The following is a 24,388-nucleotide window of genomic DNA, read 5'->3' as shown; positions in this document are numbered from 1 at the left end:
CATCAATCTACTTTTCTTATTTTTTATTTTTTTTTCTTATGTCAGTGCAAATGTTACATACTTCTGGCAGCTAAAACATGGAAGCTTCATATTGGAAAGATTTTGATGGACGTTTAGGTGGGTGGGTAGAGAAAGGGTGATTTTTTTTTTATTATTATTATTTTTTTTTTACATGACCTTGTGTTGGCGGGGCCACCCTGGCTGTCTCTCACCCCAGACAGACCGTGTCTGTAACTTGGCTGCCAGGTCTTGCCTCTCTTGGGCATTCTGGCATTCCTCCCCATCAAATTCCCCCCACTTCCAGTCTCCAGTCTCCGGCTGCCTCTTGTCCTCTGCAGGTTTCCATTCCTCACTCACTTTCTTTGTCTGAAAAACTAAAAACTTAAAAAAAAAAAAAAACGAAAATGAAACTGTCTCTATGACCTGACAGCAGAATATTATTAAAATGACCTTTTGAATAATCATTCCTCTTTGTCCCCATATAATGCCTCTGATTTTAATTGTAATTATAATTATAATTTTATCCCGACTCCCCGAGGAGAACTAACCTCATTCCCCATTCCCGTCTCATCCTTCACTTCTATCAATCTGCTTTTCTTTTAAAGGTTATTTTTTTATGCAGGTGCAAATGTTACATACTTCTGGCAGCTAAAACATGGACGCATCATATTGGATGGATTCAGATGGATTGTTAGGTGGGTGGGTATAGGTATTTTTCTACCAACATGCAGCTAACTCTGATGACATCTCTATGGCCCTTGTACTTTTTGTCTTGAAGTGACAAAGCCATCCATTCCCATAACTTTAAAATCATAGCACATATTTAATATGGCAGCACAGTGGGCGACCGGTTAGCACATCTGCCTCACAGTTCAGACGACCCAGGTTACAATCCAGCCTTGCCTGTGTGGAGTTTGCATGTTCTCCCCGTGCCTGCGTGGGTTTTCTCCAGGCACTCCGGTTTCCTCCCACATCCCAAAAACATGCATGGTAGGTTAATCGAAGACTCTAAATTGCCCGTAGGTGTGAATTTGAGGGCGAATGGTTGTTTGTTTATGTGCCCTGGGATTGGCCGGCGACAAGATCATGGTGTACACCGCCTCTCCCCCGAAGATAGCTGGGATTGGCTTCAGCACCCCTGCGAACCTGGTGAGGATAAGCGGTACGGAAAATGCACAGATGGATGGATATTAAATATGACATTGAATAAGCTACCCCAAGCAAATTATAAAATGTAAGTCAGTGAAGCAGTGTTACAGAGAAAACACACAAAAACGGTACTGCCCCCTTGTAGAAGTGGGCTTTTAAATGCACCCAGACATTCTCACACTAAGATGAACCTTTTATCTTTCTTGTCTGACGTGGAAATATTTTTGACAAGCAGGACCACACAACTCTGTTCTCCGCCTTCACGCGGCCGCCTGGTCTCCGTGGCAACGCCTCGTGGGTCATCGAGTTATACCACCAAGGCTTGACCGAGGCCTGCCTTCTGCATTCACTCTGTCTGCTTTAATGGACTTGCCGCTGCCTTGATAGACAAGACAGCGCGCGTGCGTGCGTGTGTGTGTGTGCGTGTGTGTGCGTGCACGCATGCAGTGTCAGTACTTTGGGAAATTATTAGAAAAACTAATTATCCACCTACATTAAAAAAGTCCAGGAGTGCTGTATTTCAAGAACATCTTATACAATATTCAGTAAGCTTCAGTGAAATTTGTTCGGATGAGAATTTAGAAGGAAATAGTTTTGCACTTTATAATGTTTAAATTGGACTTGTTTCCAGCAACAAGTCACCGTGTCTGTGGAAGCTCTCTGCACAAGTGCAAACACACACGCTACAGTAGAGAGGGCATGCTGCAGAGTAAGTGACGCATTTTGGCTTTCATATTTCCTCCAGTATGCAAAACATCCATCCATCCATTTCTATACTGCTTGTCCTCATTAGGGTGGTGGTTGACCTTCAGCCTATCCCAGCTGACTTTGGGTGAGAGGCAGGGTAACCACTGAAGTGATCGTCAGCCGATTGCAGAAATATGCAAAACATTCACAATAAGAATACTGCCAATCATTGAGTGTGAAGATTCTACTAAAGGGAAATGACAAAAATGTACTAAAATATTTTACCACAGATAGTTCTACATTAATTGACCATCGACTTAAACTACTATTGACAGCAACACAAAATGCTTATACATGTAAAAACACACACTATACTCCACCTTTAACTTGTATGTACAGTATTCCTATTTGAGTGTGCGTGTGTGTGTGAGTGTGTCTTCTTTTTGCTGTGTGACATCTAAAGGGAGAGACATTATTGGAAGAAAAAAAAATCATGAGAAGGAAAAACTAATTTAAATGAATTAAAAAATGGAATAAATGAGACTAAGAGGAGAGCAGTGTCAGCAATAATACCAGAGATGTGCAGTCAGTCGCATACAGACAATGGCCATTGGAAGCTAAAAGTGGTTCTCAGTAAACAAACACACACACACTCTCTCGCTCTGTCTCTCTCACACACGCACACACACACACACACACACACACACACACTGACCTTTGAGGCATAATGACAGTATACTGCAGTAGCCACTGCTGTAAAAGTTCCCACAGACAAGCCAGACACGACGGCCGTTCGAATTCTCATTCCTTCTTTACCCGTCTTCCATTTCCAAAATGCCTTTCAAATACTCTTTTGACTTTGACTAGATCTTCTGAAAATCAAGAATATTGGACGGCAGTCCTCAAGGGTGCCTACAGAGCCATCAAAGAAATACTATACTCGGATGTGATTATTGCAAACTTGATAGACACTTCTGACAAGTGTTGAAACACAAAGGCAATATTTTGGATTTTGAGAGTGGAATATACAGAGAGGTTAGATACAGATGTGTAACACATTTTTCCCGCCCTGGATGGTTATCATCACAACCATTTTAATTAACATATATTATTTTTGACTATACATATATATACAGAAAATGACATAGCATATACAAGTGAGCATTCCTTGAGTTAAGATGCGTTCAACTTCATTTGTGTATGATCAAGACAGTGTCAGGAGGCAAGCGTATGATTTGAAAGATTATCCTGTGCCACGAAGCAAACATTCTTCAACACGCAGGATTTTTAACATGTGAGCACAATCTCGGAATATTTGTGTGTGTGTGTGTTTTTGGGGTTGCATCTTATGCAGCCATATAAAAACACGTGAATCAGGCCCTATTAAAACGTAACCCTGCCCAGCAGAAGAAAGAGAACCATATCATCATTAAGTCATCTTGGGGCAAAGTGAAAACCACAAATATTCCTGCACCCTTTCCACACACATACACGCACACGCAAATCAAACGTGAAATACATAACACTCCTCCCCTTCGTTTGATTTAGTTGCTTACTGTTGGAGAATGACAACAGCATATTCAATATATTCATGACTGGATTATCTTTGTGTGTTCCACCTATATGTCTCTACATCCATCACTCTACTATATGTATCCATCACTACCTACCACTTATATGCAGTTCTTCATCAATACGCACACCCATCTATTCCAGCTATTTACAGTCCAAACCTAACAAACATACATACCTGCCGGCCTGCCATTTTATCTACCTATTGTATCTACCAAAATCCATTCATCTGTACAGTGGAACCTTGGTTTTTGTATGCCCTAGTTTTATTACGATTTGTTTCTTTTTCGTCAGTTTTGTCCCAGTTTTCGTGCATCTATGCGTTTTTTTTGTACAAAAAATGTGACTCTGCTGTTCAATTCCCTCAACCTATGCACATTCATCAGAAGCATGTCATAAGTTGTAAAAAAGGGTTGAACAGACGGCAAGGTGTACTTTATTAACAATTCAAGGCAATAACCCTCCCACGTCTGCTCAGCACCATCGGCGTAACACCAGCCGATAAAAAGTCAGACCTTCAAGATAAAAGCAAGCTATATAATAACCCAAGATAAACAATCACAAAATAGTTTGAGTATGACTGCTAAATAAGACAGCCATGGGGCCAAAGGAAGTGTGGCAAAACTTTTGTTATACTGGTATGCTTTTATTTTAAAGGCCTGACTGCACCCCAACTTGGTGCAGACAAATCTGGAGGTTTTATTGGCTTGACTTGTTAGTAAACAATTGAACTGTGGCATACGCTTTGCTGTCTCGTGAACCCTTTATCACACAATTTGACAGAAAGTTCCAAATGCCACATATTTGCAAAGGAAAGCGAGAAACACAATAGAATTGAAGAAATAACTCGTAACAATGTATGAAAAATGGCTCCTTCATCTCCCTTTATCGTCTTCCATCTGTCATCAATTCTTCAATAAAAGTAAAAGTGTATTTTAAATGTTCATTTGTCTACTTCAACAGTCATTGATATTCATTTCAAACTGCTTTATGAATGTAAAATACAGCTATTAATTAATATTTTTGGCTATTTACATTCCAGACTCTGAGCGGATTAATTGGATTTCACCTCTACCTCACCAACCTCCATTTATCCTTCCACTATATGCTCCTCTGATACTCGAACCATCCATCCCCAAAAGTACTGCCTTCTGTTTATTTGACCATACAGTATGTTACAAAGTTTCAAAACCATGCAAAAATCACATTTACAGTATAAATAAATGGGAAAACTCCAATGGAAGAAGCTTTAGGCAAAATACTTGTTTTCTTTTCTATGGCAAGACTGGTATGTACAGTTTTGCGGATTATTTTCTGCATTAATTACTACAACTCGGTCAAAACTTAACAAAACAAAAACGTTTTAGTGCAATATGTTTTTTTTTATTTTTTGCCAGTGTTTGGACCCTTCTCTTTTCTTTGGATCATACCTCCACAGTCTTCATTTCAAGTTTCGGCCCAAGGGATCCAAGCAGCAAGCCCAGAGCATTCACACCCAACACACAGATACACACACACACACACACACACACAAACACACACACACACAGGCACACACAGCTACATATCCCTGTTACCGTGGGGCATATGTGACGTTCAGCACTATGAAAAATGACTTGGTCCCGTCGCACACCAGGGTGGCAGTGATTATAATATCCAGATAATCATTTCAAACAAATTATCATAATTATCAATCAATCATGAGCCTATTTCAGAGGGAGGAATAGGGGATTGAGGTGGAGTTGGCAGGAGGTAAACTATGGCCTGAAGCCATAGATCACTTTTGTGACCCATGAGCCTCCCTCTGTCCACATAATAGCCCTCATACATTTCGGGTCATTTAGCGATCCTATTTAGAAACTCCTTTCTCTAGCTTATAATATGGAGAACAAAAAAAAATAAAAATGAGATTCATACTCGAGTGTATGCACATGCACGCCCACAGCTGCAGCTGAATCCCATTTGGCTGTAATGTCTTTCAACACAGAGTGGGGAAAATCTTCTCTAAGGTTACAGTTCATCTCAACCCCTGTCATACTCCCATTTAGGACCCACGACCCATTCAAAACACATTTAACACATACTTTTGATCTGGAAATGACTAGTAATAATTACTGCGAGAGCTTATCTGTCAGACAATCCATTAATTACTGTGCGGAGAGCATCATGGAGTTTTGAAGACAAGCATGCACCCAAATAAGTGGCCAAGTGTGACAGAGTAACAGAAATCTCAATGACATTTTTTCACTTTAGCAGTTAACCTCCCGTGAAAAGCAACATGAACTGATTTAATCTGAAGGCTGAGTGAACAGAGCGCAGGAAGAGAAATCAAGAAAGGAATCGAGCGAAAGATAGTAGCCTTTGGGGTGAGATGATCGTCTTGGGAAAAAAGCAATCAGTGCTCATTGATTTTCTCTGCTGCCTGAAAGGGTGTCTATCTGGAAGTCATTATCTGCCATCTGATCTGCGCGAGTGTTTACACACATCAGGGTGGACAGCAGCGCGCTTCTGAAGATGAGGATTAGCACAGAGACACACACAAAGCATAGACTGTCTTCAGCACCACCCCCCATCTTTATATCACCTTTAAATCCATGGACTCTACAAAAGAAACAGCCCTTCTGACACCCTATTAACTTCCACTGACTTGGGTGTGTGCAAGGGAGAATACATGTAAGCAGGGCCTAGACAGCTAAACAGACGGATAGTCAGGTTTTGTGTGGTCGGACCAGACCAAATCAAACAATCCCTGATACTTTCCCCAATGGCCTCTGATAGCCATCTATAGCTTGAACAACATCGTCCTGTCTACGGAGCAAGCCAGAGTGCCAAGGAATGAGCAGAGGATGAATGTAGTAAGTAGAGAGGGGATTCAGATAGCAGATCTATTTATTTTCCGTCTGCGTGCAGACGGGAGGATGCACATTTTCTCACGTGTGCTCTCAATACGGCTCGATCCGCGTTTTCGGAAACTGAGGATACAGCAACAAGACTTGAAAAGACAAGACCTTTAAACCTCCTCTTTCACACAAACAGATACACAGTGTAGTTTATACTGTATACTGTGTATAGTTTGTGCTTTGTATTTTTTAAATGGTCAACTAGAATATGCAGTGATTACATAATTTAGCGGTAATTAGCAACAAAGTTACACACACTCATTGTAGCTCTTTTAGCAAATGCCACATGACAAACTGGTAAAGAACAGAGGCATGCAATAACAATTATTTAATGTGTTCCAAAGCTATAACTCAATTAACAAGCCTTGCCTTAATCAAGCATAACGATGGTGAAGGCAGGAGAAGTCATTGTTTACGAGCGTGTGCATGTGTGTGTGTGTATCATGTGGATGAACGACTCATGTCATAAGAAATGGCTCATGCATAATTTCATTCATATTCATAACAGGCATGTGGCCTGCTGCCACCCGGTGAGGGCCTGCCGCGACTCACACTCTGCATAATGACCTGTGAGGAGCCAGTGTGTTTTTTATTTAATATTCTGCCGGTAATTGTACGGTTTTGCAGCATTTAATATGATGTGTGTTTCCGCGCATGTGTGTTGGGGTTCTAGAAAACAATTTCTCCACATTGTACTAATGTAGGAAAAGGGCAGCAGTTTAAACATCTTGTGATCAATTTTTTAAATAATCTCTGGGAATACAACAGGATTACAATAAATGTAGTAGTCAGTGTCTTGCATGCCTGCAAAAAACCTTTGACTTTAAATTGAAATTAATAAATCAATATATTGTTTGAATAATGATTGATGGGTTTAGGAAACGTTGCATTAGGGATCTTCAATTATTTCACATTTTAAATAATGTAGACGCATTTGCTTGGGAAAAGGGGGAACACTGGAAAGCTGAGAAATCTAATGCAGTGAACCCTCGTTCATCACGGGAGTTCATCGCGAACCCACCCAGGAAAAGCGAAAATCTGTGATATAGAGAGACCACATAAAATACTTGTTTGAAAAAAATAAATAATAATAAATATACACCATCATGACCATGTCTTAAACAAATACAGGAGCTTAAGTTTTTGTAATTCTGCTAAATTCCACAATATAAAGTCTGTTTTTTTTTTATATCCATAAATGCGCTAGCAGCTAGCTACGCCATCATTCTGTACACATATGACGGGACTGCAAGATGTGGCAGATCCACTAGAGTAGCCTCAAACAGAAGCTGTGTCATTTTGTTTTGCAAAACATCATTTGCTCAGACAGCCTTCTCTGTAAAAGGGGCGAAATTCGGGAATAATATTCCTGTCCATTGGAAATGTACTGTATCACAAACGTCACTATTTCTAAGCAAACTACCAAATCCGGGGTATTTCAGCAACGGAGCTGCTCTCATGTTTGATTATCTGTAACATTGTCACTGTTATATGTACCTTTATTTTACTTTACATTCGCTATATACACTATGATACTTGCATCAGATGCCTGTTTTCAGCTCTATGTTTTTTCTATCTGTCCCAAATAAATAAATTAATTAATAATTTCAATAATAAAAAAAAAATACCCAGATTTATCACACCCACCCACTTAAAACACACTTAAGCTTATTAAAATACACATTTTAAAGTATTCCGTAGTACCTCTTCTCACTCTCAAGAAATAGGAGACAGGGAGAAATGGCATCACTACAAGGAAGCGAAAAAAAAAAAAGATTCGGAAAGTTCCCCAAATAAGAAGCAAAGCGTGTGTTTTTTTTTTTGTTTTTTTTTTGTCACTCCCAGTTGAAGTTTACTGTACAACCAACACATAAAACAAAATAGAAGTGAACATTGGCCATTTAAACATCTAAATGTTTAACCAAACCATGGAACTGTATCTAATGAAAGTCTCCCATCTTAATACTAACATAAAGCATATATTAGCATATATTAGCATATATTAGCATATATGTTATGTGATTATAAAACTTCCAACAAGTCCTACAAACAGAGCATAAAACAGCACTCACAGGCAGTGTTGTACCTGAACAAGTTTACATCGCAACTGTGCGAGTGAAATGCGTTCGGGGACACCGTGTAAACGGGAGCGAGTATATTCTTTGGTACACAATTGTAAAAATTGATAACTAAGAAAAGTATTATTTGTACCACAATGCTTTAGTTAAAGCTCGGTATGATCACGCTGTCATAATATGGAATTTATTTTGTTTTGTAATATTAGATAAGATAAAATATTTTGTTAATATAATCAGCCAGAGCTGCTAGGAATGCAAAGTTATCATTGTTCTTTCATCATCGTTCCTGTCATACTGTATTGTGTGTTTTGTGTAGGCACATTAGGGACAAAAGTCCTGTTTTTGTTTGAATTCCTCATTAAAAAAAATCAACCAATCAAGCAACAAGTTTTTCCTCAGGTTTTTGAGCTTGTAGGGTGAAAGCTGCAGCTGGCTACTCGTGTGGACTGAATGGGTGGCAACAATGGGAAAATGAAATGTCAGTATTTTGAGGGGAATAGCCTGTGAGCAACATAAACAGAACTATGAACTAGTTGCAACAGTGAATTTAGTTCAAAAATTGGAATCATGAACTGAAGTAGTTCATTTTGGGAAATGAACTTTCCCAACACTGCTCACAGGCGTATATTCTCTTTGTCCAGTGGAAACAACGCATATTAAAACAGTAAAATGTGGTACTGTGTCACACTGAAGTGGTGTCGTCGTCGTCTTCTTCTTCCTCATTTTGGGCCATCTCTTTCAGTAGACTTTAGTGCTCCCCGGCATGTTGTGACACAACATGGTATTACACTTGCTTTTTTACACTTCCTTTTTTTCCATTTCAAACCTCTGTGCTTTGTATTTTGCACAGGTAGTTATGGTACTGTACTTACTGTATTATAGTTTATAATAGCAGATTTCTCAAACATCTAAAATCCAACATCATTAGTCAACCTAAAACCCTCACATAATTTATTGCTCATCGCTCATTTTGATGTCACTCCGCGACCCCCATTGCCAGTGACCTCAGCTGCCGCCATGCCTTCATGGCTTCATGGAGACTCTCGCAGAGAGTGTCCACTTGGTTAGGGCCATTGTTCTTTCATGGACCATTAGATGGACATGAACCCCAGGACTGGCCTGTCCTGACCTGGCGACACTAGCTGTTAAGGCGAGCTGCCAAGTCTCTTGAATAAATTCATCACCTCATAAAGTGGTCATCGACTGGCTAATGGGATGTATCGCTCTTGTGTGCCAGTGTCAGTGTATTTTTTTGCTGGAAGGTTTCCTAAAGTGCAGGTTTTCTTTTTTTGAAGAGTGGTGTTTCAGAGTCTGAGATGTCTTACTGGTCAGCAATACTGTACATTCCAAATATGAAATATGAATATGTGTTTAATAGGAAATCACACACAAAAGAAGAAGGCCGTTGGAAATCGATTTGAAATTGGGAATTTTCAAGCACTCCTAAAATCTTGTGGGAGAATGTAACGTATTGTACAGGCCAGGTTCCTGCTATTGAATGACAACACTTACAGAAAACTTGGGTCTGCTAATGTTAGGGTACATTATGACATCGTCCTGTTGCTCTTTCCACACAATCGGACATATTGTTGCATTGACAATCACCTTTACAGCACGTGTGCACAGGTGACTCATTTGACACAAAACCAACACAAAGCTGACTAGACTTGTATGAACAGGTCCTACCTTTTTGACGCAGCTGTCAGGAGAGGATTCTTCTTGGTCATTCATCATCTGAGAAGAAAAAGAATTATGATTATGAGAACCTCAATTGAAATAATTTAAGCATAGAAATAGAATATTGATCCCTGTTGTGGCAGGGGTTGTGACATGAGCACGGGGTGTTCACAGTACATCCCACATACCCTTTGGGCAACAAATGTGACCAGAGGGATATAATAATGGACTGAGAGGTCACCAAAACATACACAAACACACAGAAGCAAATATAACGCTGCGCACGCCCCTCCTGATGAATGAACACCCCACAGATTTGACGTTAATTCTCCGCTTCAGCGTTGCAGGAAATTTAGCTGAGACTGTGTCTACGCGTGTGTGTATAATTAAGCCTTCAAGCAATATTTACTGGGGGCAGATAGGTAGTAGAATGCCCCCAGTGTCTGGCACAGGAAATGAGGGAATGATGAAGTGATGAGGCTACTCTGCTGCAATAAGAGGTACTTCACATTAAATGCTAAACCAGAGCCTCGTTTGATGTCCTCTTCCTCTCCCTCTCTGACTCCCATCGAAGGCAAGTGATGATCAAAAAGGAGGTGCCGACTGGTTCCAGAGTAGTTTTAGATGGCGTGACTTTTTGGGGGGAATTTATTGTAAAACATCTTCAAGTGCAGACACATGGCAAGGTAGCCTCCGTTTTCGTGCTTCCATTTGCCTTTTTAACAGCTGCTTTGCTGTTTGGCTACTCACAGTAGAGTAGACAGGAAAAGTTTGCGGTCCATTAGGAATGAGCAAGAGACATTTATCTGATGCAGAATCTGTGATGTTACTCTTTGCCATACAGCTGCTTCTTTCATGCACTTTTCGGCAACCATGTCCTAAATTGTACAGCAAATAACGGATGATGTAAATGTGCCCAGTCACACGAATCGCCCATAAAGGTGCTCTAATTATTTCTTTTGATAAAGAAACAAGCTTTGAGCTAAAACCATGGCTTGCAAGTTGTTCAGTTGATTTCCATTGATAAACTTGTTTTCCTAAAGTAGAAAATTGATACATCCCAAAAGTGGTACAGTCACATACATTTTGTGTTAAAAAACATTGTTACACAAACACCCGGGTTTAAATCCGGCCTCGCCTGTGTGGAGTTCGCATGTTCTCCCTGTGCCTGCGTGGGTTTTCTCCGGGTACTCCGGTTTGCTCCCACGTCCCAAAAACATGCATCCTAAGTTAATTGAAGACTCTAAATCGCCCCTAGAATGCCTGTTTATTTATATGTGCCCTGCAGTTGGCTGGCGACCAGTTCAGGGTGTACCCCACCTCTCGCCCGAAGATAGTTGGGATAGGCTCCAGCACGCCCGCGACCCTGGTGAGGATAAGCGGTACAGAAAAGGAATGAATGTTACACAAAAAATGACATAACTCCACAAGAATCTGCCACAGAAGGCGAAGGCAGAGGAAATATGAATAAAAATCATAGAACTTCATGGTACACATGTAATCTGTTCAGGCTGCTCAGTACAATATTGACAAAATGACAAATAAATAAATAAAAAGAACAGAATGTGCAGTGGAAAGTGAATTACAGTTAGTGTAAAATGACTCAGCTCCCAGATACATGCACCAATGTCCCTCCATATGTTCGTCATACTGCATCCATGCTTTTGTCTTTTGGTTTTAGTTTAAACGTTTTTATTTCTATTGCTTCCAATGGATAAAAATATTCAAAACTCAAGCAAATTGGAAGTTGACGAGCATCCTGGAACAAATTGCATTTGATTTTCACCATCGATGAAATTGCTCCCACATGAAACATATGATAAAAAACAAGTTGTTTTTTTTTTCCCCCACTTGGAATGTTAACATTTCTTCAGATTCTTCATTGTTATAAATGGAGATGAGGGGAAATCATTGTGTGTGTGATGGGGGACTTCCCCTTTCTTGTAATGTACCAGCTACAGGTGTTTACAAAACCAGCAGCTTGATTAGTTCGTCCATAAATGCTACCAGGCGTTCAATAGAAAAGGTAATGTAAATATAGGTGATTTTTAAAAAGAAATATAGTATAGTAGCCATCACCTTGCTTTCAAAGCACATGTAGACATGAAAGCTTTGTCTTTTAGTTGTGGGTGGGCGGGAGGTTGAGCAAAAAGGCAATCAAGAAATTGTAAATATAGAGCTACTGCATATGGACTTGTTTAATTGAATTCACTTTTGTTGTCTGAAAAAAATGGTTACTAATACTACTACGATAATACTGTATATCCATTCTTTCAGCAATTATGCAATAATTGATATTCAGAGTGGAGAAAAACCCAGCTATACAGTAGCCTAGTTTACATCACGATATCTGCAGTGTATGATTGAACAAAAGGTATACATAAAGAAATCATTGAAAAGTGATTGCATGCCGTTGTATCGATACTGTACTGTGATAAACAATTTGATGATAGTGACGTCGATATTTCATGTCATTCGAACTTGTCACAACAGCACATATCTTGGACAGTGATAGTATACCAAGATTACAATGCAATACATTACAAAGTCGATATCTACAGTATATGTTAAAAAACTACGATGACAGTTTGTTTAATTCAAACTAACAAATGGTGAAAATCATACATTTTAACTTCATTGCGATAGGAAAAATGCAGTAGAGATTCCCTTTCAACAGTGACATACAGTATGCACACGAATACTTAATATGCATAAAAAGTGACACATACTGTATACAAACCAAACACATGTAGATGCAGACAGACAGAAACACCAACAGAACCCAACCATGCAAATAAATACAATTTTAATTAAAGAGGGAAAATGTGATTGGCCACTGACTGGCGCAGCTTTGATTTATTGCACATGTCATTTCAAAGTGACTTTTGCTCTGGCTTGGTGAGACAAGTCCAAATAGAGGCTAGCTTATGTTGAGAAGGAAAGATTTTACACTACATAGACAGAACTAAAATGCCCATTTATTGTGTATCTAGCCTGCTGAGCGCTGACATGTCAATATGTCTCACGGAGAAGAGAAAACACTGCAACGAGAGTAATTAGAAAGTATGTGTATGTGTGTAGCTCTCACCCTGGCCCGTATGACCTCAACCAAAAACAAATCCAGTTATGGCTTGATGAAAGTGCAGCCACCTGCACAACCATTCCACTCATTAGCAGTATGCATCAATGTGTGTTTATGTATCTCACCATGTCCACGTTGGCTGCTTTCACTTCAGGCGGGAGAGAGGTCGACTCCTTCCCATTATTAAAGTTTCAATGCACAGCTTTTGTTATTGGACAGAGTCAGGAGTCTTTCAACGCCACTTTAGCACCATTCGTATTGACATGCCATGATGACCAAGCACACGAAAAGAAAATACAGCATGGAGAGAGAAGTGCGAAGTGACTGAGAGCCTTTGTTTTTACAAGACGTGTCATAGTCTAAAACACTTGACGGCGTTAAATCCTGCACCGTTCATTTCCAGAACTAAATTAATGTGAAAAGCCAGCAGAAATGCCCCAAGGGGATTATTAGTTTTTTGTATAAGGCCCACAATGCACATATGGTTGTTTGTACCCACCTGCCGAAAAAAAAAAAAAAAAAAAAAAAAGACTTGCGAGAACAGAATAACACACAATAATCTATTTATACAAGTCACAGATGCAAAGGCTATGTTAACGGCCTTAGCAACAGCAGGAGGAGTTTGACGTGTGCTTGCTCATCATCCTCCTCAGAGGACTACTGGAGGTTTGCGCTGTAGGAAAATGTTAGCTCTGTGTTGCCAAGAACAATTCTCTTCAACTCTGAATAATAAGAAGCAATACGGCAGCACGGCCCAATAGATGGCTACGAATGTCACAAAAACCGCAAGTTTCCAAAAAGAACCATCAGCAAACAAACCTCAGGGTTTTTTTTTTTTTTTTTTTTTTTTAACCAGGGCCCTGTCGGACACAGCCACAGCAAAAAAGCCACAAATTGAAAGTTTTGCTCACATTTATTGGGATCTTTTGCAGCTTCTTGGCATGCAGATTGGACCTTATTTTGGTGGATAGATTATTGATCTTCAGGATGGAGCGATGGGAAAAGAAACGAGGGTCAAGTCTCTCACTGCATATTTTAGCTAATTATCTTGTCAAAAGCCATGCTGAATGACGGTGTAGGATTATAAGTGGTAGTGTGACATATTTGTAGGAACATAACAAAAAAAGGACAAAAGTGACCCAAACGTTAAAAAAAGACATTCTCCTTTCTTTCCATTCCTTTCAGAGAATTCCACCATTACATGAAAGTGACGTTTCTCTTTGTTAACCATCCATCAGACGGCAGTGTGTCTAGCTCCGCTCTACACAAGCATAGTGTACCACTGTGACTGGCAACCCATCAAAAGGGTACTGAAAAGGGGAACGGTTCTGCCATGCCACTAAATGAGCCAAAACAAAAAAAGAGTAATCAGCTTTATTGATACACCTTTACCAATTTACTGGAAAGTTTAACATCAATAAAGGAACCCAACTACCCCAAAAAGGAAGAAAACTAGGAATATGAAGTCTTGAGTAGTATTTTCTCACAGGGTCATTGCTATCATTTGAACACTCCAGATAACAAAACATTTACACTTTCCTGCAAGAATCAGTTCATGCCTGTTTGAATAAGGATACACCATGAATGCTGTCTGCTTTTTAACAACAGTCTGTCTCAGATCCTTTCGCTGGATTTGCTCCTATGAAACAGTATAAAATTGGACTATTTTGGGACTTCCCACAGACAGGGGCCTTGACAGATGACCCAAAACAAGACCAGAGCTATGACCTCTTAAGAAAATGCCTCAACAATGAGGTTGCCCACAGAGTTAAAGTGGTGAGGCAGGGGAGTAGGAAACAAGGCCAAAATGGTCACTGCTAAATAGGAGGAAGCTGGGCGTCCATCAGATAGAAAATATTTATGACGACTTTAATAAGTGGAGAACCAGAGGTGCGCTGGCCAAGGCAAACACAGGAGAGTGCTGATACGAAACATTCCTTCTCCAGCTCCCCGTTTGTCCGTCTTGGTTGATTGAGAATGCGATTCCAAGTAATCACTGTTTGATTCATGATCATCACGTCCACCTTGCCGTGACGGTAAATGTGAGACAATTATATACAGAACATTACCAAAAGCAATAGTACCCTAGTTGCCACTGTTTAAAAGACCGGGAGGGATCCGATTAGCTTGACACTAATCGCATCAGGCTAAAGCTAACAGTCGCCCAACCCAACATCTAGATGGGGCTATGCAGGGTGCGGCCTGTGACGGAACAGTGGTGAGATACAGCTTAGTGCACAAAGGTTAGATTTGGAAGGTAAACACTCCAAAGCATTGTGTGACTCTGGAAAGTCACGGCCACTTGTCTAATACAAACGGTTGGTATTTACAGAATGAGCAATGACCCCGCATGGCCCCATGAGCCTTTGTCTCATTTATAAAGAAATCCCAAAGTGAAATACGCTGCCAGGGTTTTCATTGACCTCGGACAGGCTTTTTGCTCATAATTTCAAAGTCTTGTATGATTCACAGATCTTGCATTGACATGAAGACTTGGTATGAATCAAATATTTGTGTTTGCACATCTGACAGTTGAAGTGCTTAAAGCAGTTTTTCTGAAACATGATGTTGCCGCCATGAACGGGATGACAAACTTTGGGAATCAAGCAAGCTTTCCAAGGAAGATGAAGGCAGTGGAAAGAAGCAAATATATTAAAAGGGTCATATTTTCAAGGAGCCCATGTACGATCATCCATCACCTGATGTCCAAAGCCCTTCATCCTTTTAAGGCCTTCGCCACTGTACTAGATATTGACAGAGCTGTACAGATAAATTATCTGCTTGGCCTCCACTTTATTGATAAGTCATTTGGGCAGATGATCAGTAATAATCATAAGTGAATAAGTGTGCACCGATAGAGCTTGTGCTGGGAAACACAGTGACAGCTAAAGGGTTAAGGACCAATATATAACCTGCCTTTTGCCCTAAGAGGATTGGCTGCAAAGCATCAAGAAAGGCTGTGACTTGACTTTCAGATAATGATATATCACATTCTCCTTCTTCACTTTGATAAAGGTTGCACTTCAACGATACATAGAAGGAAGATGAAAAATAATATAGGCTTGAATCTAACGATCTCCTATTCTTCCGATGACACATATTGCCTCGTAGCAAGCAGGGTTTATGGGAATAAGATTTAGGGTCTTGACTTGGGGACATATAGATCAAATCAAAGGTCATGGCACTACATTTCATATCCTGCGACTGCCAGTGAAGCCATGTACGACTGTTTACACCTATGCACTATGTCGTGTTTTCGTGTTTGGTGTTTTCAGCCCAGCAGTCTCATATCACAACTGGCTTCTTGTAGATTAAATGTATGCAAGTAAGAACACTGATAAAAATGGATGCATGCATAGTTCAGGTTATTTCATTTTGTTCAGTCTTAATTAATTTTTAAGAATGCCTTTTTGATATGAACAATGTAATGTCAAAATGTGAATTCCCTTAAGTTAGTTTAAGTTGGAAATCCTCCAGAATTTGGATAAAAAATATGCCTGTAAGGTCGTACAAAAACACAAAGGTTGAACTGTCACCAAGTGAGATGCCAGTGTATTGTGTGGCCGGAGCCTTTGCCAGCTGACTTCAGGCAAAAGGTGCACTATACGGTCAGACAACCATTCCCGCTCACATTCACACCGTCATTGAGAGGGAACTCAACCCACGCTGTATACATGATATTCAAGTACTCCACCATTACCATTACACCATTATTGAGCAAATGAGAAAACAGAGGAAAAGTGTGTTGATGACTATAGAACTGGAACTTCAAACATGAAACATTGGAGCGGCAGTCTATCAGCCTGTAAGGGCTTGGAGTAAGGGGGAGACGGGGGCGAGTCCCATCCATCCATCCATTTTCTGAGCCGCTTCTCCTCACTAGGGTCGCGGGCGTGCTGGAGCCTATCCCAGCTATCATCGGGCAGGAGGCGGGGTACACCCTGAACTGGTTGCCAGCCAATCGCAAGGCACATACAAACTAACAACCATTCGCACGCACAGTCACACCTATGGGCAATTTAGAGTCTTCAATTAATGCATGTTTTTGGGATGTGGGAGGAAACCGGAGTGCCCGGAGAAAACCCACGCAGGCACGGGGAGAACATGCAAACTCCACACAGGCGGGGCCAGGGATTGAACCTGGGTCCTCAGAACTGTGAGGCTGACGCTATAACCACTGGACCACCGTGCGGGGCGAGTCCCAATACAGACAAAAAAATAAAAATGGCAGCTAGTTGCTGGAGAAATGTTACTCTGCCTGTTGGCTACTGTCAAAGTGCTCTTGAGCAAAGCATCATTCCTACCACCCCAGCTCAAGTGTTGTAGCACTCGTTGCACACACACTTCTTTCGCTTTGAATCTCTCCTTGCATGCCTGCATGTGTGTGATCTGGTTCAATGTATGGTGTGCAACACAAAAGTATACATCAGAGTTGGAGTAGAATTTCCCCTAGAGGTACGTGTTCCATTATGATAAAATTCTAAATTCTGAAAAATGATGGGGCAGAGCGCTGAAAAGTGGTCAACTTTCTGTATCATGGCTGCTCATTACAATTTGGTGTGACAATAACACGGAAAGTACAAAACTGTGTTAGTTGAAATTTCCCTTAAGGGAGCATTATAAATATAATCCATTAAATAAATAAATATATTAAGTGTTACTGAAACGGAAAGATTGTCATGTGATCATTGTCTGGTAGCAGTATTTTTTTTTTAGATCACACACACACTGCCATTTACACACATCTTGTGCTGAAAATATAGTGGAAAAAGTGTTTAATGACAAGTACATGTGTGTGGGTCAATGCAAAATAGACAAGCCTTTCTTTGCGGCCCTAGGGGTTTACACAAAGTTCAAGGGCTGCTCAAGATGTTGACGAGGATGATGCCTAAGAAGACCAAACCCACAGGGGCCAACCTGTGGACTAGTTTGTGTTTGTTTATTTTGAGCGAGATTAATCTGACATGTCAAGAACAACAAAAGATTGACATGAAAATTGAAGTACAGTTGCAACAGTTATGGATATCAACTTGCCTGTCCTCCCCTCTATATACGCTTAAGTATCCACTTAGTTCATTGGCCTTTCTTCATTCTCTCAATTGGTTTTTTGTACAAGTGCGCCCTTGTGTGTTTACAAGGAAGACGTCGAGCTTAGATGTTAGGTCATCAGCAGGACAGAGTTGAATGGTATAGTGTGTGCCGGGGAAAAGGTAAACAGCGCCGTGTGTTCATAAGACAGTCTTTGTTCGACTGCTAGTCTGTGATTTTAAGTTGCTTAGTTTATTGCGCCAATACACTTGGACACACACTCTGCTTCATATGTTTCATTAAGTGTGACAAACAACTCACTCACATGAGCGAGACACTAAATATTGCATCTGACAGACATGACACTGTCCTTCCTGCAACTGCAGCGAGTATATGCTTGTCGTCCGCTTATGTTAAAAGGTCTCAATCTAAATATATCTATAAAATGGTTTAATTCACGGCCTATTACTAATGATAGAAGCGCCTACATGACGTGCGCACATACCAGCAGTAATAGGAGCACCCTAATAGGTGTAATAGCTGCTATTAAAATGAGTATAATTTGGAGAACGATATGGAGATAAACACAAAAAAGGATTTGTCCATTGCAAATGGACTGTAACTAGTGCACTTTTTATCCTTGTGATTTTTTTAGGTGTACAATCTGATTTTGTGAGTGGTTAAAAGACACTCACGCAAGTATTCTCACTGCACGCACACACACACGCACACACGCACACACACCAAAAGATGTTGGCTAGAAACGGTGTCTTTCACTGTGGTGGCCATTGAGGAGCTCAGCTTAAGTAGTTCGAAGATAGGAGGACAAATGATTGCAAAAACGCAAATAACTTAAATTATGATACATTCTTGTCTGACACATTCATATCCTATACATAAGAAATGGAAGAACAAAATAATTACTACAATGGCAACAGCTAAGTATGATACAAAATCCCTCAGTCGTTGAAAAGATGTCCCTTTTATTTAATCAGACATGTTCTCTTATATGACTGATAGGTTTTATTGTCCATCCATCCATTTTCTTCACCGCTTGCCCTCATTAGCGTCACGGGCTGCTGGAGCCTAACCCAGCTACCTTCGGGCGGGAGGCGGGATACACTCTGAACCGGTCGCCAGCCAATCGCAGGGCACATAGAAACAAACAACCATTCACACTCACATTCACAACAACGGGCAATTTAGAGTCTTCAATCAACCTACCACGCGTGTTTTTGTGATGTGGGAGGAAACCAGAGTGCCCGGAGAAAACCCACGCAGGCATAGGGAGAACATGCAGACTCCATACAGGCGGGGACGGGATTTGAACCCCGGTCCCCAGAACTGTGAGGCAGATGTGCTAAACAGTCGTCCACCGTGCCGGCAGGTTTTATTGTATTGTATTGTATTTATTTATTTTTACAGTGCGCCCTCGCCCCATCAGCCTCTCCCCCTTCTCTCTGTCTGTACATGCACTTCTTGTATCCTTGCTCGAAAGTGATAGCTACATTTATCACCATGGGAGCTGTCTCCAAGTCCACAGGATCAACCCATCGCCTCAACAATAAATGTCAAGCTGTCATGATTTATGCAGCTAATGAAATTGATTAGGTTGGCTACGGTGTGTCGCACATTGCATTTCTAACCCGGGCTCAAAGATGTGTATAATATTCTCTAAGGATGTTGAGTAGAAAAAAAACTGGGTGAGAGACAACCTGTCAACTGTGGCTTGATAATGTCATCAGTAACAGTGTGGCCTTGAGGGCTTAAAAGAACATATAAGTGAGTGCAGATAATGTAGCCGTCCCACTCCCTCGCATAAAGGCCTTTGTCTGACGTTTTTGCAAACAAAACTCAAGCTAAATTCAGGAGTCTCTAATTTTGATCCGCTCAAAGATGGCGAGGTAACATTTGTAACAGTGACGGACGGTACGACACCAATAGTGGACTTTGTCGTAGGTTGCTCAGTGGCAGATTCAGTAGGTCCTACTATGAACCAAAAACCAATGGTACCACCCACATAAACCAGCACACTAATCATCAAAGACAAAACACAGGTGAACATGAAATATCCATTCAGTTGACCTTCGGGCTCATCACAAATGACTTTATTAGCTGGGCCATATAAGCTGAACGCCCTTTACAACCCTATTAATGTGAAGGAGAGACTATCTCTGTCACTAAGATTGATGTTCCCCGGCTTATCAAACAAACCCTTTCATTATCAGCAAAAGCCTTCAGTAAGAATACATTTGTCCATAAGTCCTGTTTGCACATATCAAATCTTCTTCAGACTCACCATCTGCATCTGTTTCAAGCTCTTATCATAGTTCACCTCAAAGCTGTCAGTGATAGTGGATTTATTTTTTTATGTTGGCATCCTCCTGGCCAGTTGAATAACGGAGGTGTCCATGAAGCAATAGGATGCTCTGGTTGTGGTCTCTGAACCCTGGGTTATTGCTGTCTGTCTGTCTGGCGGGTGTATGATGATGACAGATGACTTTATTGGGGGGAGTTGAATGGTCACAATTTGAAGCTGGGACTTTCCATTAGTCATCCGAATGGAGCAATCACAATGGAAAATGTTTGCGAACACTCTTGACCCTTTTTGACGTTATTTTAACGGCAATGATAAAGATGTGGTAATCTTTGCATACACACACACACACACACACACACACACACACACCTCTATCAGTTTTGATAGATAAACACTAACATTAGACAAGACCAAACAGTCTGAAAGGAAAGAAATTATTATTCTTTTTTTCCTCATTTTCACCACTGCAGTAGGAATAGATGACTTAGGGAGAAAGTTATTGGACAAAGGGGGTTTGAGTGCTGAGCTTGCTGAGAGGAAACGTATCTGTCCTTGGGCGAAAGGACAGAGCACAGTGCTGCCTTTATTCCGAGTCTCAGACCTGTCGTTAAGGAACGATGACACACTCCTGCAGGTCCACATTAATCTTTAACAGTGTGATTTCTAAAATAACACCAGTGTTTTGCCAAAGGCACACCGTGAAAGAGGGGCCCGTTCAGTCCTTTCCGGCAACAGCGTTGCAAACCAGAAGGGGTGGTAGAAATACAATTAACAACATGGAGGTTGAATGGCAGTAGATGATTTGGCATGGAATCAAAAGATGCTAAAAACTGTTGACCTGATGTATTCACTCTGACACTGGCAGCTCCAGTGGCTCCCAAACGCCACACATTAGTGTTGTTAACAGTGTTATCACAGGGCTGCTCTGGGCCAGATAAAGGCTGTTGCCGCCGATGGGCCTTCTGTGATTGAGAGGCTGGCTGCAGACACATGCACAGAGGGGGTGGTGTCGGTCAACCTGCCTCTGCTTAGTGACGGTGGAGATAGAGAGGCTGAAACAACAGTGTTATGGAGACAACTATGTGTGTTTAACAGCAGAAAAAGGACAGCACCTCTCACACTGTTTGGGTTTTGGGGGCCAGACAGGAATCGTTCACTCCATATCTGGGTCCAAAGGGCGGCACGGGCCACATGTGAGGGACTATTACACAGCATGATAGTGCCGCAGGCTTGAGGTTTGCACCATGACAAGCCAAGGACCTCGTGAGGCGCAAAGAAAGATTTAGTAATATTGTACTGACAGGTAGCTGGTAAGACAAAATTCAAAACTATATTGACAGAATTACTTTGCTATAACAGCCTCCACTAGCCTTCTGGCTAATTCTGGCTTTTTTAACCATGTGTACTTCATGTGTTTTATGAAATTGCATTGTCCCCTTTCAAAAATAAACTGAACTGAACTCTGAGAAGGCTTTCTACAAGATGTTGAGGTGTCGCTAGGTGGCACGGAGGGGGACATGTGGCTTGCATATATGACTCGCAATTCAAAGGTTTTGGGTTAGAATCTCGACTCAAGTGGAGGATTAATAAGAAAAACACTAAGTCTTGAACGCTGGACGCAGTGGGGACGGCGATGAAATCCAGAGCTCTCCACCGAGACGATGATTTCCGCGGACGGATGCTTCCATTAGCCAAACCCGAGAAGCCGGACAGATGTTCATGGTAGCACCACAGCAGAAGCCGGAAAGGAACCAGTGCTGAAGGTGGATGGAAACCACGACGGAATGGATGGGAGAAAGTTGAGCAGGATCGGATCCACTAGAACGTGGCAGATGACGAGAGCTAGCCCGCTGCAGCAGCGAGCTGTGCTGAAGTGTGTTTGTTGTCCTTGCGCTTGCCTGGACCTTCTCCAGGTACTCTGGCTTCCTCAAACATTCCAAAAACACATGAATGTTACGTTAAGTGAAGATAGTACATTTTCCATAGACGTCTATATGCGTCATGTGATTGGCTGGCAACCAGTCTAAGGTGTACCCTGCCTCTCACCGAAAGTCAGCTGGGAGAGGCTCCAGCTAACACATGACCCATGACCCATGAGCAGTATAAGCGGTCAAAAATGGATGGTCTGTATTTATAACATATCTATAGCTATAAGTCAACTCAATTTAAGAAATAAGGGTTGATGTTTTTGTATATGTTACAATGGTGCAATAATAGGTTCAGTAAATCATGAAAAAGCCCTGGGCTGTTTTTTTGTTTGTTTTCTTTTAACCCCCCGTCTGGTCCTCTCTCAGTATTTCCCTAATATACATCCATCTTCTGTATCGCTTTATCCTCACAAGGGTCGCGGGCGTGCTGAAGCCTATCCCAGCTAACTTCGGGCGAGAGGCGGGTACACCCTGAACTGGTCGCCAACCAATTGCAGGGCACATATAAACAAACAACCATTCGCGCAAACATTCACATCTAAGGGCAATTTGGAGTCCTCAGTCAACCTATCATGCATGTTTTTGGGATGTGGGAGGAAACCGGAGTGCCGGGAGAAAACCCACGCGGCCACGGGGAGAAAATGCAAACTGCACACAGGCGGGGCCGGGATTTGAACCCCGGTCCCCAGAACTGTGAGGCAGATGTGGTAATATACAATTGCGTTATATTTCTCACCCCTGCCTAGAAACAACACAGAGTGCCATGGCAATTATGTCTTTATACAAATCTTTTCGTCTGTTTTGGCATTGTTAAGCTGTTGGGGAAGCTCATCCTGTCTGCTTGTGTGTTTAATTTCTCATCTTTCTCACTCTTTCCGACAGTATATGTCCCTTTCGCTGAGAGCGCAACAGAGTGTAAAGGAGGTCCGGCCAAGGCTAACATGTATCTATAATGTGTTCATCTCAGGCAACCTCCTCCCCCCACTCGCCTCCCCACAGGAGTGGAACGCTGCTCTGGTTCGTTGGAACAGCGGACAATGTGGGTGTTGTGTGGATGAGTTGGCTGGGTGTCCCCTTGCAGGCTGCACAGTCAATGCGGGGCCACTGCTGAGCGGCTGCCTGTCCTGCCGCTCAATAAAACCCTCCGTCATATATTTTTTCAAGTGTTCTTCTTTATTTGTCTTTCATGATGTTTTCTTTCTAAAGTCAGGACTTTTTCTTCTGCTTTCTGCCCGGGATATGATATGTTCTCACCCTGTAGCTTAATAGACTTTTTTTCTTAGTGGGCTTGCGTGAATGTGTGTGTGACTACTTGAAAGAAGCTCTTTTCAGCTCTGACACACAGCAGATTGAGACATCAGGCGCCTGCTCACTGTGGTAAATTAGCCATTGTACACAGGGGCTAATTTGAAATCTAAATGTTTTGCACAGCAAGAGAAGCGCGACAAAGGAGCGCAGTCTTGCTGGGAGTAGAAAATTAGATTATAGATTTTGTTTGCTTACTGATATTCATTCTCCAGGTTTGTCTGATCGTCACTACATAGAGGCAGAATGCAAAGAATAAAACGTAATGACTGAATCCTGGAATGCAGTAAACAGTGTTAATACCTTTGTAGCCCTACACACCTGCATATTCTATTCATTAAAGTGCCTTGATCTACATAATTCCCCTTTAAAATATGAAAGGAATAAATGCCAACAACACTAATTGACTCATTCATCATGGGTCCTTGCTGGTAAATGTTCCTCCTCACTTGAGTAGTTTTAAAGGAATGAAAACCCCTACGCAAACTTTGAGGCCGAATCAAAACATATTGCAGTAATAGAGCTATAGCTTGCAAATGTACGGCCTGGTACATAAGTGTTTAAATTGATCTCATCTTATCGCAAAGTTGTTGAAAAAAGTGCCCACATTTCAGCTTGGAGATGGAATAAGCATAGCAATCAATTAAGAATTATGGACATTT

The 24,388-nt window shown here is 41.3% G+C and overlaps 1 protein-coding gene across 4 annotated transcripts in view; it reads right to left on the bottom strand.

Annotated features, from left to right (window-relative positions):
• The window catches only part of prdm16 (PR domain containing 16), a 240,472-nt gene that overhangs the window by 102,665 nt on the left and 113,419 nt on the right, over nt 1-24,388 (bottom strand). For all 4 annotated transcript variants that reach the window (XM_061783389.1, XM_061783368.1, XM_061783379.1 and 1 more), the window contains exon 3: nt 10,073-10,120. In XM_061783389.1, coding sequence (XP_061639373.1) covers nt 10,073-10,120 — 48 coding nt within the window. The remainder of the gene's footprint in view (nt 1-10,072; nt 10,121-24,388) is intronic.

This window comes from Phyllopteryx taeniolatus, chromosome 1 (genome assembly GCF_024500385.1).
Source record: "Phyllopteryx taeniolatus isolate TA_2022b chromosome 1, UOR_Ptae_1.2, whole genome shotgun sequence".
In the NCBI taxonomy this organism is placed as follows: Eukaryota; Metazoa; Chordata; class Actinopteri; order Syngnathiformes; family Syngnathidae; genus Phyllopteryx; species Phyllopteryx taeniolatus.
Note: the sequence above shows the minus strand (reverse complement) of the source record. Positions and strands in the feature narration are given on the sequence as shown.